Here is a 15,417-nt window from a genome sequence, read left to right as displayed (position 1 = left end):
AGGTGCCTTGCACAATACACATGACCGGGATGTCATGTTCGTTAAAGATACTGATATGTTTCAGATAACGATTCACTAATATAGCACTAAAACGCAAGACGAAGCTCGCTCTTCCTCATGATTCCCGGGTCAACAGGTGTGGAGGTTAAGCCTTCATAGAAGGTCAAAAAAAGCATTTTTTCCTGGTACCTTTTACCAAAAACAAAGTCACATTGTGTGTCTGCGCTCTAGATGCTACACGCAATTTCGTGAAAATGCTGGGAATGCTTGGAAGGTGCTGCTACGCGCACCCTAGCTGTCTCTTAGCCCTCATGTTGTAAACCTTCTGCTAGCAAGCAGCGGAGGGAGAGAGGATTTTTAATGAAAAACCATTCATTTCCTGCGAAGTTTGTGTCGAGTCCTGTTTTAAGTGTATCGCTGCCCGTCCTTAGCTGCAGCGCTACATGTACCGTATTCCTCTAGCATGCAGAGGTACGACATACCAGCAAATAAACCCACAAAATGCCTGGGATATGTGGATTAAGCTTTTCTGCTTGTCAGCAACCTTGGAAGCACGCATACAGACGTTCTAGCCTGAGCATCTAGCTACTCTTTTGCAGGTTGCCATGACCATCGCCAAAACTCAGAATTAAGAGAAGCCCAACAGAGCACTAAGAGCCTTACGTAAGACGGAGAGTGAGCAACGCTGTGACCAAGGCAAATCGGATTCGAAAAATGAAATGTGTGAGTAAGAAACAAACGAAGATCAAGGATATAGGCAGCGAAACTGTGTATCTGTCTGCCACTGTACACTACTGTAGCGGCATAAACAGTGTGCATTACAAGTGAATTAATAGTAAGGAAGCTTTAAGCGCCATAATGGGGAAGGCCTTGTTACTTGTCCACATTTTCCTCGTCCGAAAGCTCCTCTTTAAGGAGAACCCTGGGGTGAGTTTCGAAGACCCTCCAGTCCGCCGACGCCTGATTGAGTGCGCACCTGGGGAGGGGAACGGCGACAACATCAACGCACATAGCAACAACAGCTCTAGCATTCAGACATACTATAATTAAATAACGCTACAAGGAATTTGTAGGCAATCCAGACTATAGCGACCGGAAGAACGAAGTAGTCTGGTGTTTTCACCATTCCCATCTTACTCGTCATGCCTAAGCACGCGCAAGCATTTTTATTCAGGTATGCATGTGCAATGAACTTTCGAATACACAGAGCAACACATAGATATACAGAGGAAGACGCTAAACCCGCCCTACGCCTAGGAAGCGCATGCTGCAAAGTTGAAAACTTGGTCTTACTGTGTCCTTAAGTCTCTCAGCTGCGTCCTACATTCCATCAGCTTGTCCACTGTCTGTGACACACCGAAGACAGCTTACACACAGCCTTCTTGACGAAAGAAAGCGCAAACAAGCGTCCTGACCACCCTGTTCCATTGGCTCACCCCTATTGGAAGCATTCTAAATATATAGTTTGTGTGTATTTACGATCGCATATGCTGTACGTCAGAATACGGACACTGGGAAAGTCCAGATAGTTTTTCACAAAGGTGGGCATCAGTGCACCCTACCAACGGGCACAAGCATGAACCAAATACCACCAAAGGCAGTGTACCGAACCACACTCAGGGAGCCCTTGCCTGTTGATGAACCTCCTTGAGCTCGGAAAAATCAAGCTGCAGCAGAGCGTGAATATTCTTTAGCTTTAGGTACTCTCCAGCAGGCACCAGTTTCTCCACAGAACGCAACACACAAACGTCTGGAACCAGACTCAGCTGGGGACCTCCCTCAAGGCCTGCATCAATCAGCGCATACATAATGAGATGCACAGCAAAGTAAGAGGCTCCTACGTGCCTAGAGGTGCGCATATACATGCGTGTTAGCTTGCATAGTAGCAACCGTATATCCAAACGCGAATGCAAAGCCGAATACTGGCAGTAAAACGTACACTTAAACCCGTGCGCCAATTCATAGAAACTGCATCCTTGCACATACATAAGTAGTTCTAATGCACATGTGTCATATACACAATGACAGCTTTCCTTTTTTTTCGAAGCGTCCGAGCCAAACAAACCCCATCTTGCTTGTTTGGCTTTGTCGGGCCTAAGGGAGGAAACTACCATTCACGTTTACAACATGATTCCTGTTGTGAAGCTACTCTTTCGCTTACCTCCAAAGGGGTATAATTGCTCCCGCAGAGGAATGGGCGCCAACAAGTCCCCAGCGTCTCTCCAAAAAGGCACCACCTGGTCATCCGCCCCCTTAGGCAGGTACGGTTCCACTTCCCCAAAAAGCCATCCGAAACGGTCAAGGGTCTGAGCATAACGAAAGTTGAGCAACACACTGAGATTATCAGCATTAGACGTGGAGAAGCACCTAAAGTACACAAATACATGTATAGGAAAAGCTGCCCGCACATATACAAACAGCTTTTCGCCCAGAAACAAACAAATAGAATACTTTTGCTGGTTGGCTAGAGGAGAATTCTCAATTGAAAAAATTGCTCACGACAGAATCTTCTAGGGTGATCCCTAAAACCACCCAGGCCCCTCAGAACGCCGTTCTGGCTGGTGCCCCACAGTGAAGGCTTCCATTCCAAAAACACCCCCCCTAGAGAATATAAAGCGAAGTTTTCCCTGACTGAAATAAAATGCGTGAGTTTCGCCACTCTCATTACAGGCTTAATCCAAAGGAAGCAGAAAAAACGCAGTGGTACTTCTTACCTCCTTCAAAAATGCATAGATGTCACCCTGAGAAGCGTTAAGCGTGCACGCCTTGAGCTGTTCCCCCAAAAGGAAAGCGCGGTGAGATATGTAGCTGGATCGAGCTGCTGCCTCCGCCACCCGGATGGCCCTCTGTAGCTCTTCGATTCTGCATGCGAAGTGAATCGCAAAAGCAAAGCGCCCGCAAACCTCAAAATGCTAACAAGCACATAATTCCCCGTGTCTCTTTGGCCCTGTAGCAAATGGCAACTATACTGGGATTCACAGCAAAGCCGAATCGTTGAGAACACGTTGGAAATGTGCAACGTTGCTAAAGGCTACAACTGCCAGCATAAAACATAGTTTGGACGCCATAGTTCTTGCATTTGTACTATTGGGACTTCGCGTACTTTTCAAGTGCATCCTCTTCCTGCTGAGGAGACCATTTATATCCCTGTTCATAAAAACGAACCTTCAGAAAGCCACAGCACACCAGCGGGCACCACATCGTCCAGCAAAAAAGCAAGTGCCAGACGCGCGGTTTTCGCCGCCACCATTCCCCCTTACCCAACCTCGTAAAAGAGAAAAGTGAAGGAAGGTCATCTTTTTGATCCAAACCCTGTGGAGCACCGCTCAGCAGCCTTTCCAACGTGGCAAGACGTCTGAATACGGAAGGCTGCACGCAGGAGCCCTAAAGGCCGGCCAACTGATGGAAGCAAAAGAGTGAAGGGGTGAGGGATACGAGGGCCGAAGGTGCTCACTTTGTGCTCACTGCAAATCAGCCACTTCCGCAGCAAGTCAAAGACGTCTCCGCGTTCAGCTATCTGACGCATGATACGGGCCTGAATCGCAAGAGCTATCGGCAAAATCTCCAAGATCATGTAGGATAAGGGGAATGTGGAAATAATAAGCAGATTTCCATGGGCATTTGTTCTAAAACCTGCCCAGTGCCCTTTAGCCTGAGATACCAACAAGTGTTTGGCCCCATAGAGGAACAATTATTAAAATTCTGGATACAAGGTCTCACCTTCTGCCTGAATTTTTCATCAAGCTGGTGGAAATTTTGTGTTAGAGAGATATTTTCCTCCCTGAGATAGACAAACCAACAGAAACGGCGAAATAGATATTCCTTAAATGCCACCTTATGAGTCCTCCTGCCCAAATTAAGCGCTATTTACACTTAAACTAAAATTTAGTTTATGCTATTTTTTGAGCGTAGTGAATGGCAAGAGCTGTGCAGCTGTGAGTGAGCCCAACGAGCAAACGCCCAATGCCCTCGGTAGGTGTATCGCATGGATGCCAGGCTCAAAGAGCGGCTGTATACAGACAACAGCGCTGCAGATCTCACCTGATGCGCTTGTTCTCAATGGCCACCTTCTGGTTCGCAGCGCGAAGACGGGACATCAGGAGGGCAAATCGAGACGGGTTGTCTCTGGCGTCTTCGAGGTCCTTCAGGAAATCAGAGACTTTACAGTTCAGCTGACTGTTTTCTGCAGCCAGCATCTGCGCCTTTTGCTGCGAAGAGCTTAAAACCTCTCTTAAATGCACTACCTCCTCCTCCAGTCGTTTGCTTCCTGAGACACGCCACGGCAAGAGGGGATACACCTAGAAAATGCTACAAAAGTTGATTTTCTCATGCGCCTCTGTTACCCTTGCATTATCAAATGCACATTGAGTCCAGAGAGATGCAAATTATGTATTTGTATCCGCAGATGAGACATACATCGATATGCACCCATGCACTTCAACGTGACAGACAGTTAGTACATGATTGGGCTCTCCACTGCGTAAAAAATGATTGAGCTCTACAGCTTTTGGAACCGTCCATCAACCTTATGCGGTACCAGCAAGTTGCGCTGCCAGCTCGTTTTGAAGGAAAGAGATTTCATGAGCCTTCTGATCAACAAACTCTGCCGCTGCCTTTTCAGTGACCTCTCCAGAAGCCTGCAGCCTCTGATTTCTTTGTTCTAGACGTTCAATCTCCAGCTGTAGTCAACCCACGCAGAAAGAACTATCAGAACGGTTGCCCAAGAAACTTGCCTAGAAACCCTATTCTTGCTCGGTGAACTTACACACAGCTCCAGTCCAATCGGGACAGCCACACAATAATTTTTCTGATTTTTGAGGGCTGCTCTAGGAACCGGCAGTAAGAGTTCAGCGGCCAGATTAGGGTCCTGCGGTTCTTGCTTTGGCCCACCAACAGCGTTCTCTTGGATCCCTCTGATTCCATGAGCGCGAGTTCTTGTTGCTTAGTAATTACCGCCGTGGCCTCTCTTTCTCGTGCGACTGCAGCCCTTTCTCTTTCGAGCAAAGCCTCTAATTCCTTGATTTTCTGCTGCATCTTAGAGGCGCTACAGCTGTCCATCTGTAGCTTCCATGCCGCTGCAGCCCTCTGCGTATCCAGCATCATTACTAGAGGCTTCAGAAATTTGCCGTACACGCCATCATGCCGAGATGTTCCTACGAGAACTGTGCTGTCTCGTGTGTGTTCGCCCTCTGTGTCTTCAGCTGGTAGCCTCGGGATCAGCTGCAGGCACAAAGGTGCAGCCGGCATGGTTGAACTAATAAAATATTTGAAAAAGGAGGGCCAGCATAAGCGAACCGCTTCTCATGGAAGTGGGGGCGCGCTGTCTGCCGGACCCCATGGACATTCACCAGATGAATAATGCGAAATATGTTTAAACGTCACACCGGACAAATGCGTAGGGCAAAATTATTCCAGAGACAAAGGCTGCTGAGTGCAAATGAAGGAAGCGCCACGTACTCCCATGGCGAGGGCTCGCGACGGAGGGAATAGCTTGAATACAAAATCTTCGAGCATAAAGGCCCCTTCAAACGCAGCGTCTGAATGCGGTGCATATAGCAAGAGGTTTCCCTTGAGTTCACAGTATCTCTTAAGCCACTGCTGCTCCGATAGTAAAGGAGTTACATGTTTCTTCTCGACTGCAGAGGACTGGCGAGGGTCCAATAGGAGCATTACAGTCCCGCTTCGTACGGCAGATGTTTCCACCTGCCGTCCGAATACAATGAATGCATGGTCATCAAGCCAAAAGCCCTCATCCCCACTGTCCCGACCCTCCCTCAGTGTGGCCCCGGCAGGTCCAGACCCGTCGTGAGCACTCATCCTCTTGCTTCACCCATGGAAGTCGACACGCTGGATGAGCGTTGCTGAAGATGGGAGGGCTGGCGCACCACTCTAAGGACTGTTTGCATCCCAATGAGCTACATTCCAGGGCCAAAGACACTCCCAGTCGCAAGCCGGAAGCCTTGCACGAACATAAACATGAAAGCTACCAAGCAGGGCAATAACTTACCAAGTCTCCACCCAGGAAACGCAAAAACTAATCAAACTCGGGCAGACGGGAATGAAATATTGGATGTGCATGCGTTGCCGTCGAGCTGGCTCGGTCCCGTAGTTTGAATGTCTACCATAAAAGCTACAGGGACAGACACTAGATATATTTGTTCTATCAAAGGCAATTTTAAAAAAAGAGCCAGCAAGCGCATCTACAACTAAAAGAGAACCTTGAACAGCAATTCGCTAGGCGCCTTAAGGCCAGATGTGTCGCGGTTCCTGTTAATCGCTGCTCCATTGGACGCCGGTTGCGTCAGTGGTCACCTGCAAGCGCGGCTTGTACAGAGCAAACTATAGAGACCTAATTCTTCGAGAACTTAATTGGTCTTATTCATTTTAATCAACCAGTTGTTTCTGGAGCACGTGTCTGGATCCGTTTAACAGGCTGCACAACTACCCAACCTTGGGCACTACCGCCGGGGGCGACTGGAACACGAACTACCGCTGCAACGCCACTAGCTTGCGGAGCTGCAGGTAATCCATATCGCACCTTGCCTTTAAATATACCCGGGTGTAGTGCACAGGAGAGCCATAAACGAGCCACTTACACCCAAATGCGATGTAGTGGAACCTAAACGCACCGTCCCTGGGCTTACATCTAATGCTAGTTCGACGATGTTATTAAACGTTGTGGCTCTGATCTCGCCTATGGAGGATGAGGTTCAGCAAATACCCCCAAGCAGTGCAAGTTGCGTGGAACAACAGAAAGTCCTCACCAATTTCCTCAGAATGTATATACTCAACAGATACTCATCACAAAGGACCACTGGGGGAGGGCTGTCCCCAAAAGATGGTTTTTTCCCCCCACACCATATTAGGATTGCGCTTGTAACAATCTGCTGTGTGACACTGTACGCGTTCCAGCAAATTCAAGCTTTGTAGATACGAGAATGCCGGTATTCCAGCAACGCGACCTCCATTTCCACTTCGTCAAGCCACTCATATGATTCAACTAAGCCACAACTTTAGCAGCTCACCAACATCGTCCTTCAATCAGAAGCGTCGCCCAATAATGAGCCAATTTAAGCCTAAGGATACCCTGTCTCCCAACAACCCTCCGTCCAAACACTACGAAGGCCCAGCCTGACCTCATTGTGGGTCCATCGTTTAAGTGTCTCTAAGGGTCCTCAGTGCTTGAGCCTTGGCGCCCCAGCAGTACTCAACCATGCGTATAGTAACAGTCTGGGGGAGCTACTAGACTTCTAAGCTGCTGCTTCTGCAGCGCGCTGTACACTACTCTGGAATGGCCAAACCCTACACGACAATGAGTGCAGGCCCAGAGAGGGGAAAGCGCCTGGCTGCGGTTTTCCATCAACCGCCCCAAGCTGAACCGCCCCAATTAATCTTTGCATTGGAAAAATCAAGCTCCGGATGAGACTGTTTGAATTTTTCAAGCATCTCCGCCTGACGTTGTTGATCGCTCGTGGGCAGTCCTCGTTGTTTTTGATGCTGATCGAACATCATCTTTTCGACGGTTGCGCGCGTCTCTGGATCTAAATCAGAAAGCTTCGAGTTCTGCAGATCGCAGGAGAAAACAGCCCACGTCTGCGTGCACCCGTGAGTTTGGAGTCCACAGGCTTGCTACAAAAGTGCTCTTCTGTGCATGCCAACAAATATGCATACAGCATACATATGTGCATACACGAAAAGGCTTCGCTAATTGGCGCATAAAAGTTTGTCTATCTGTTAATGCGTGTGGAGAAGTATCCCAAGCAATTGCCCTGACTACTACTGCCGCTCCTCTGCAGTTTGTGGCGAACTCTAATACAGCCTATCGCATTCTCAGACAGCGCTGCATCCAGTATATGTATGTATACATATGCTGACAGCAGAGCTATGTAGACACAAAGGGAACATATCAATGAGGCATACAGATATCCTGCACAACACACCCTTCAATTAAACATGACCGGCTTGATACTGATCGAAAACCTAATAAGTTTCAGAAATATATGCCTTGCGAAGGCCCAGATAAGCATTGTGCATACAGGCAAAGGTATAGGAGGATCAATTACGAAATGTTCTGTGCCTCCTTACAACTGACCTCTGGGACAATAGTCTTGGTGTCGATTTCAGGGTCTCCCTTTAGCACGCAGCTCCACCAGCGCATTCTGTCAACTTTTTCAAGACTCAAGTGAATTGTATTTTGATCCTCCAACGTCCACATGCAGTCCTCCGCGTGCACTTTTTGCGAAAACACTCCGTCTGAAACCCAGCAGAAAACAGAAAAGAAGGATCACAAGATTTTACGCACCTTAAGTGAACGACACAAGCAGTGCAAACCGCTAAATTGTGCTGTTGCAACAAATGCCAGTGTATTGGCGTTACAAAGACAAGATCAAGCTACAAAACAGCCAACATACAAGTCTCCGACTTTCGCAATGCGAGCTTTCCTTGTCGTGCCCTGTCCTGGGGCTACCTACCCAAAATGGGATTCTGCCCCTTCAGGCCTACAATCAGTCGCGTCGCTGTGATCTTCACGTTGCACTGGGCAGCTCTCACGCCGGAGCCCACGGGGACGTACACATCTACCGCCTCCAGAGTTTGAGTCCACCGGTACCTTCACAAAATCGATAGCAAACTTTACATTATAGATCGAAACGAACGCGAGCGTGAACATATGCTACTGACATATGTACGTTACAAAGAGAGCCTCGGTTAAAATCTGAATACTGTACAAACACAACCGTGTATTTGCTTTGGTGTTTACCAATATCAACCACAACGTAAAGTGTAATTTGTCACTATGTGCAGCTAAGAGCTTCGTCCTTTGATGTGCGCCCTCTGCTAGAGGATCCGGAAGGCGCAACTTAAGCTCTCAATGCTGAGCGATACTTTTCGGTGGAGCCTCCGTTCCCCTCAGGGCGGCTGCTGCTTGCTTCGTCGTCTGACATCTCTGCTGCATCGTGCGAGGTGCCGTGAGGGCTCTCCGATTTAGAGTCTTGGTGCTTGGACGTGATATTCGGGTTTTCGTTTAACGAATGAGTGAAAAGAGCCTCCTCCTCCGCAGTCAACTCCTCAACTTTTGGCCGACTATCTAGGTCCTTTGGCGGCTGCTTTTGCTGAGCTTGCTGCCTTTGTTGCTTCTCCCTGTGAAGCCTCTCCCTCTCCGCCTTTTCTGTCGCCTTGATGGTCCAGTTTTGAAATGATTTGTCGAGCATTTCTTTGCAGGCCACGCGTCCTACCGTAAAGAAATCTGTTTTCCGGCATAGAAAGCCGAAGAAGAAGTCAAAGAGAGGTTCAATGCCCCCTGCTTGTTCTGCAACTGTGGCGAACAAACCGTCGAAACGGCAGTCAGCAGACATCTCCTCCCCCGCACCCATTGCTGCTTGTTTGTGTGGCACAGAACAGGAGCGATTCTATATCTTCGCCTTCGATTCCCCCTACCGTATGCTAAAGAAAGGCGCCACTGTTTAAGAGGACATATGATTAGTCTTTACACTGAAACAGAATCTACCAGCCATAACCGCACCTGCACTGAAATGCAGCCACTTCTCCCTTGGCCGGGGCCCCCATCGGATGCCGCAGGAGGGCCCCACAAGAGTCACGAGGTGCAGCCTCTCGATACTTCGCATATTCCAATGTTTCGCCATATAACTTAATTCATGCTCTCTTTTAGATGTGAAGTTCACATAATTCATGAATGCAGGCCAGGAACTTGATGTTTGCACTCACCATATGCCTCGTAAGACCACTTCTACTCCACTTCGGGCCATTAATCAGAGAATATTCACAACAGACGGAACAAGAAGATGACACATTTAGCCCCTCCAGACTCATTCGAGTAGCTTAGCTTCGCAATACCTTCCTCTGTATATTGGATTGCGTCTGGCACCAATGAAGGGGCGTACCAAAGCGACCAAGCTACACACAACGAAATAGCACTGCATTGCTTATCGCCCAAAAAACATCAAGTTCTAGCGCACCAGCGCGGCGTTAAACTGAAATGGGCTTTCCTCTGGATCAGGGTAAGCTCCATACTGGTGGAGCACATTCTATGTGCTGTCGTACGATTTGTCTGTAGGACAACGTGACGTTTGAATTGAGGTACCGTTGGCCGAAGCTTAGCTCAGTAATCAAGACAAATACGTTTACAGATTTGTGTACGAGAAGAACTCCTTTATTAAATGCCCGTGACCCTCAGGCATCCAACATGAGGCAGAGTTGCATCTAGGGTGTTCGTTGCTAGACCCTCGAAACGCTACGAGCATCTAGAGTTTGTTACGCATAGCATCTAGCCTACATGTGCACAGCACGGTACCTCTTTGTATGAAGCTAACAGTACTCAGCAATAAATGAGCTATGATAATACACAAACCCACCATTACTTCCTTTGTTAATGTACAATCAAATGCATCTAGTGTGGAGCAAAGTGAATCAATGTATCTTGCCCTGCTAAAAGTCACTTCCCCATTTAGAATTTTGCACCTCAGCTTTCCCCACTTGTACGCCCAGGTCACGTGTGTGCAGAACAGCGGAAGAGTCCCAACGTACCGGCACACGCCAAGAAGGTAGAATCCCAAAAAAATGTGAAGAGCGTAAAAATAGATGTATGCACCAGGCGGCAAGCAGAAGTAGGAGATAAGAAAGACACGCAAATTAGCTAACAGCTTACGAGGGTTTTTCGAAAAAGTCCGAGGCAGCCTTGTGGCTTGCTACCGACGGACCTTAAATGTGCGAGCAGCATCTGATAAACCAGCAGACAACTAAAATGTGTGAAGCTGATCAGAAGACACTATAGTTGTGCACTGCGTTCAAGCCTCACAGAGTAATGTGGGCGTGGCAGTACAACCGGTGCATACAGCATAGTCGCTTTCAAAGTCACAGAAAGCCCTATAGATTAGTGTAGAGGCAAAATACTTCAGAGAGCCTATGCAAATATCAAAGTGTGGCAAAAGCCGTAACAGAAGTTAGCAGGAACCTTTCAAGCAATACCCACAGTTAATGGTAGCTGTTTCTGGCAGCGCATGCATTGATGAAGGACAAATTCCAAGGAAACCAAGTAATACCGTCCATTGTGACCAGTGCTTTTGACCCAATGGGGCTCCTGCCCCATATTCTCTCACAGTCAATATAGCCAACAACTGCATTTTCACCAACCGTCGTATTTCGGCACTGCTGGATGGAGCCAGTATAGAACGCCTTGTGGCACCCTTAATGCTGAGGGGAAAGACAAGAAAAGAACGAGAATTGAATAGCGAGGGAAAGGCGAATGGTCCTTATCATCTGGCCGCAATGTCTTCGTCTGGTCGCCTGCTAATGCACCTGGCATAGGCTGCCGATCCACGCGGACCAGTTCTTCGGTATCGAGCCACTGGAAGACTGTCGATTATTATGATTCAGTGCTTGACTCCCTTGATCTTGTGCATGGGGTCGCGTGCGCTGCGGCATCTCTCGGTGAACCCCTCCGCTTCCAATGTGGTCCTTGTCCCCTGGTCAGCAAATCCAGTCCTAAATCGGCGAGGGCCTCCTCGCGGTAGACCAGAGGGAACAACGGGTACACAAGTGTATTGTCACACGATGGACCCACTCGGTGCAATGAAGAAAATAATATTAAGCAACTGCATTTGTTTGAAAATGGTATCGCAGACACTGGAGAGGAGTGTTGTTCGTGCTTTCCACATGCCCATCTACCTTAACGTGGTTGGCAGTGGTCATATTATGGCCAATGCATAGGTGGATCACAAAGGCACGCTAAGACGCACTAACCGACGTCATGTTCCCTATCGATGATGATAATCCTGCGGCAACCGTATATTTCCAGTCATGAATTAAGAATGGCTCGGAAACTCCCGAACAGTCACTGGGCTGTAACAAAAAATGGCACGGTCATTATATCCTGATTCTGTTCAACAATATTTAATTGCTATCCTGATCCTTGACTTTCTGTGATTGAACGGCACTGCATATCTCTCTATGGCGAAGCGCATTCCAGGACACCAGGAGGCTCCCCATAAAAAGTCCACTGCAGCGTGAAACCGATTATGGCCCGACAAAGCATGATTGTGCATTTTGTGTAAAACGGTGCAAACCAAACGTAAAAACTGCAAACGACTGAGTCCCCTGCTTTGTGTAGAAGTACAGCAGCTCATCCTCGGCGTATTCATGTTTCATCACCCTGTGCAACTCCGGATACTGAAAATAATAGCAGAGACTTGGTTGTCAAAGGCGCAAGACCCAATTGATTCGAAAGAACCCATATGTCATTACAGCCAAGAGGGGTTCCGGCGCACAAGTTTAATCGCTGAATTATTGTGGGGGACCGTCAACAACATAGTGACGCCCATGTTACCCTTTTCTCTACAGTTGTGCTGCCGGCAAGCCAGCAAACAACTCTAGGTTTCTTAAAGTCTTGAAACCTTTTCGGAGGTTTATTTTAAGTTGGCTGTCAGTATAAAAAATAATATAATCGCATAGAAATTATGCTGAGTCACCTTCGTACCCATCATACTGAATACAGTTCGCTTTTCGAGACTCCTGACCTGTACTCGGTCATTGAGAACCGATGAGACTTACAAACCATTGCTTGGCATTTAAGAGAATCCGAAAACGTTTCGGGAACATGGCTTCCAGAGCATTGTCCGTGGAATTGATTATCAAAACGAAATGACATTCATAATAGGGAAACGATAATACCGGAGTAAAGAGGCGGATGACAAGTGGTCTTGCTCCAGCATCCGACTCCTTCCTTCAGGACACAGACCGCATCTTCTGGAGTCCATCGGTCGAACTACGATGCCCCACACAATTCCAAGAACGAAATCCCGTTAATTTAATACAGAGATCCAACACACTAGTGGCTGCTTGAATCATACAACTGCGCATTGATTCCTCTAAGGCGTGGGTGCATTGCCTGATCTGCGTCACTTCATACATCCAGAATACACAAATCCAAATACTAAATGAAATCTCATGAAAGACGAACACAGGCCCCGCCAAATGAAGCGTACGCCGGTGATGCAGTAGGCGCTGTGGAGTGTTTCAATTGACTACCGAGATGTCTACAGAGTAGTTGACCCCCCAATTGCCTTTGACAGGCTAATGGAAATATCGATTGGCTCGAAGGGGCAGGAGTCAAGGTGTAGGTTTATAGGTGCCACCCGCGTTGAGGCATCCTTAATTTGCAAGTGTGAGCGCAAATTGCCGTTTCATGTCTGTCATCTGCTTGGAAGGAAATTTCACAAGGCGTCTGTCAAATCAAATATCGAGTAGCTTGTTGGTCCACTGAGTTCGGGCAATTCTCCAAACTAAGGCATAGGAAATATCTGTTTTACAGTGCTCTTCTACACAGGCTTCACATTGCTGCATATCAGCCACCTTCCGTTTTCTGTGGCACTGGCGCCGGCTAATGCCCAGAGGCACTGGACAAATCCTGCACTTTGCCCTTTTCAACAAATCGTAACCTTGCCGCTCAAACACCTCTCCTTTCTGTGCGGTCACCCGATATCATGAAGCAAAATTTACGCCTGACCGATGGATAAGCTCCGTAGGGTGAGCTGGGCGACGAGCAGTTGGCCAGCCTGCGAGGAACTTGTCTATCATTTGCACACTAACCAAGCCCCCCGTACAATGCGTCTATTGCTTCTCTTCTGAGTGCGCAATCAAATTACCTAGTGTAGAGCAAATTGCAGCTCCAGTGGCACTGGGTGCATGCCTAGAACAAACATCTCTTTCTGCTATGCTTTTGCCGGCCATATGAAGACTCTGCCTTACCTTATGAAGTTACCAACTCTACCCCGCTCAACAGCAATACAATGAAATTTGGTAAGAAGATTATAATTCGGTTTTCCTCAGCGCTCTCTGGCAAACTAGCGTTTACAGTGCGCAGCTGTGGCTGCATATCCGCCTTCCATCGGGTCAGCCATAGCATACCTAAGATTACATCATAGTGTATAAGTCCAATATAAATGTTTCAGGCCATAATAATACATCCTTGTCAAATCCAAAGTGACAGCTGGCCCTTTCACTCTTTGTCAGTTTCGGGGATCTGCAATTTGTCAGCAAACTCGAATCTTAGGAACTACACTAACGAGAGAATATGTAGAGTGCACTAATGCTCCATTTACTAAGATAACAGATCCTATTCGTATCCAGTGGCAAGCTATAGTAATTACAATTCTTCATAACTATAGGCTTCCATCACTTCAGAATTAACCATTTGTGGGTTTGCGAGTGCCACTCTGTCCTCGGGTCCCTTCACTCCGACCCACCTTGCGTTGCTGAACTTCCTCGCCAAGCATCTCGATTCCTCTGAGCACAATAATTTTCTTCAGTTCATGGCCGTTTGCATGTGATTTAAGCTAACTCTATGACTTTATTCGCCTCAAAGGTAGCTGGTGCGGTTTCGAGGGTTGTTTGGTGCTAACTAGAGCTCGGGTTCCACCAGACTTTTGATTTCCTCTGACTTAGACTTGTAGGCTCGGGGTGGCTGGCAGATCCATGGCATCCATTCGTTTAGAACCTTAATATCGAGCTTCTCTTATCAGCCAGAGACACGGGAGTTCAGCGCATTTGCTCCTGAAACCTCAAGCACTTCATGATGTGTGAAAGCTGCACCGGCTAATCGCTGCTCACCCTGCGACAAGCTGATATGAAGCTTCTGGTACACCTGAGAAGTCCACTAATAAAGCAACGGTTCGTTTTTGACGTTTGCAAACTACAGTATCCTATTGCACGATACACGTATCTATTGTTAAAATCGCCTGCTTAAGCATTCTTAGCCCTCCCGAAGCCTGCTGTTCGCGACTGAAAACAAGAAGTCAGCGCCAGTATGACGGCTTAAGCGATAGTAATCATTCCCTTTATTCGACCTACTTTGCATGATTAGAGCCACCAATGAAGCTCTTTTTTAACAAAAATCGCCCCTGGAACACGTTTTTCTCTTCTTTTGAAAAATAAAAGGCAAGGAACGTCATCGCAATCAACTAACGGAATCCCCTACTATCTGCTCCTCCGTGAAGCCGTCGTACTCATCTGGGGGGCACAGCCTCACGGATACATTTATGCACTTTTTAGCGGCTGAAAAGATGTCTTTTTGCCAGCTGTGTAGCTCCCCTGTACACATCAGTTTTGGGGCCGGACTTCGCCAGCACAATAGGGCTGTTCCACTGTCAATTTTCATCGCCAAAAGGCTTCATTATGTTCCCGGAAAAAAACGAATAGTTAGATTACCACATGGCTTCATCAGAACCAGACAATCGCTATAGGGAAAATTGACATCCCAGAGCATCCAGAGCAGCACATTCAGTTGAAAACACCTGCGTCGAATAATGCAGTGGTACTGACTGCAATATTTAACCTAGGATTCCTAGGGGGGCACCTGAGACCGCATTCAATATAAACTTCATTGAGCTTTCTTAAAGGGTTTGC

The 15,417-nt window shown here is 47.6% G+C and overlaps 2 protein-coding genes across 2 annotated transcripts; both read right to left on the bottom strand.

Moving 5' to 3' along the window:
- Positions 1-873: 873 nt before the first annotated feature.
- Positions 874-5,817, bottom strand: LOC34621809. The gene is made up of 12 exons (XM_026336187.1): positions 5,458-5,817; positions 4,891-5,220; positions 4,538-4,679; positions 4,042-4,267; positions 3,721-3,781; positions 3,455-3,535; positions 3,104-3,165; positions 2,715-2,862; positions 2,162-2,306; positions 1,644-1,786; positions 1,294-1,346; positions 874-976 (listed from the first exon to the last, which is right to left on the bottom strand). The coding sequence occupies exons 1-12, from the start codon at positions 5,815-5,817 to the stop codon at positions 874-876; spliced, it is 1,854 nt and encodes a 617-aa protein (XP_026191972.1).
- A 1,542-nt stretch (positions 5,818-7,359) lies between these two features.
- LOC34621808 (nuclear movement protein nudC) lies at positions 7,360-9,371 on the bottom strand. The gene is made up of 4 exons (XM_022734999.2): positions 8,884-9,371; positions 8,472-8,608; positions 8,093-8,253; positions 7,360-7,563 (listed from the first exon to the last, which is right to left on the bottom strand). The coding sequence occupies exons 1-4, from the start codon at positions 9,369-9,371 to the stop codon at positions 7,360-7,362; spliced, it is 990 nt and encodes a 329-aa protein (XP_022591068.2).
- Between the last annotated feature and the right edge of the window lie 6,046 nt (positions 9,372-15,417).

The sequence above is a fragment of the Cyclospora cayetanensis genome, unplaced genomic scaffold (genome assembly GCF_002999335.1).
Source record: "Cyclospora cayetanensis isolate NF1_C8 unplaced genomic scaffold, CcayRef3 CcayRef3_contig_96, whole genome shotgun sequence".
NCBI lineage: Eukaryota > Apicomplexa > Conoidasida > Eucoccidiorida > Eimeriidae > Cyclospora > Cyclospora cayetanensis.
The sequence above is the reverse complement of the archived record's forward strand: the minus strand, read 5'-3'. Positions and strand labels throughout refer to the sequence as shown.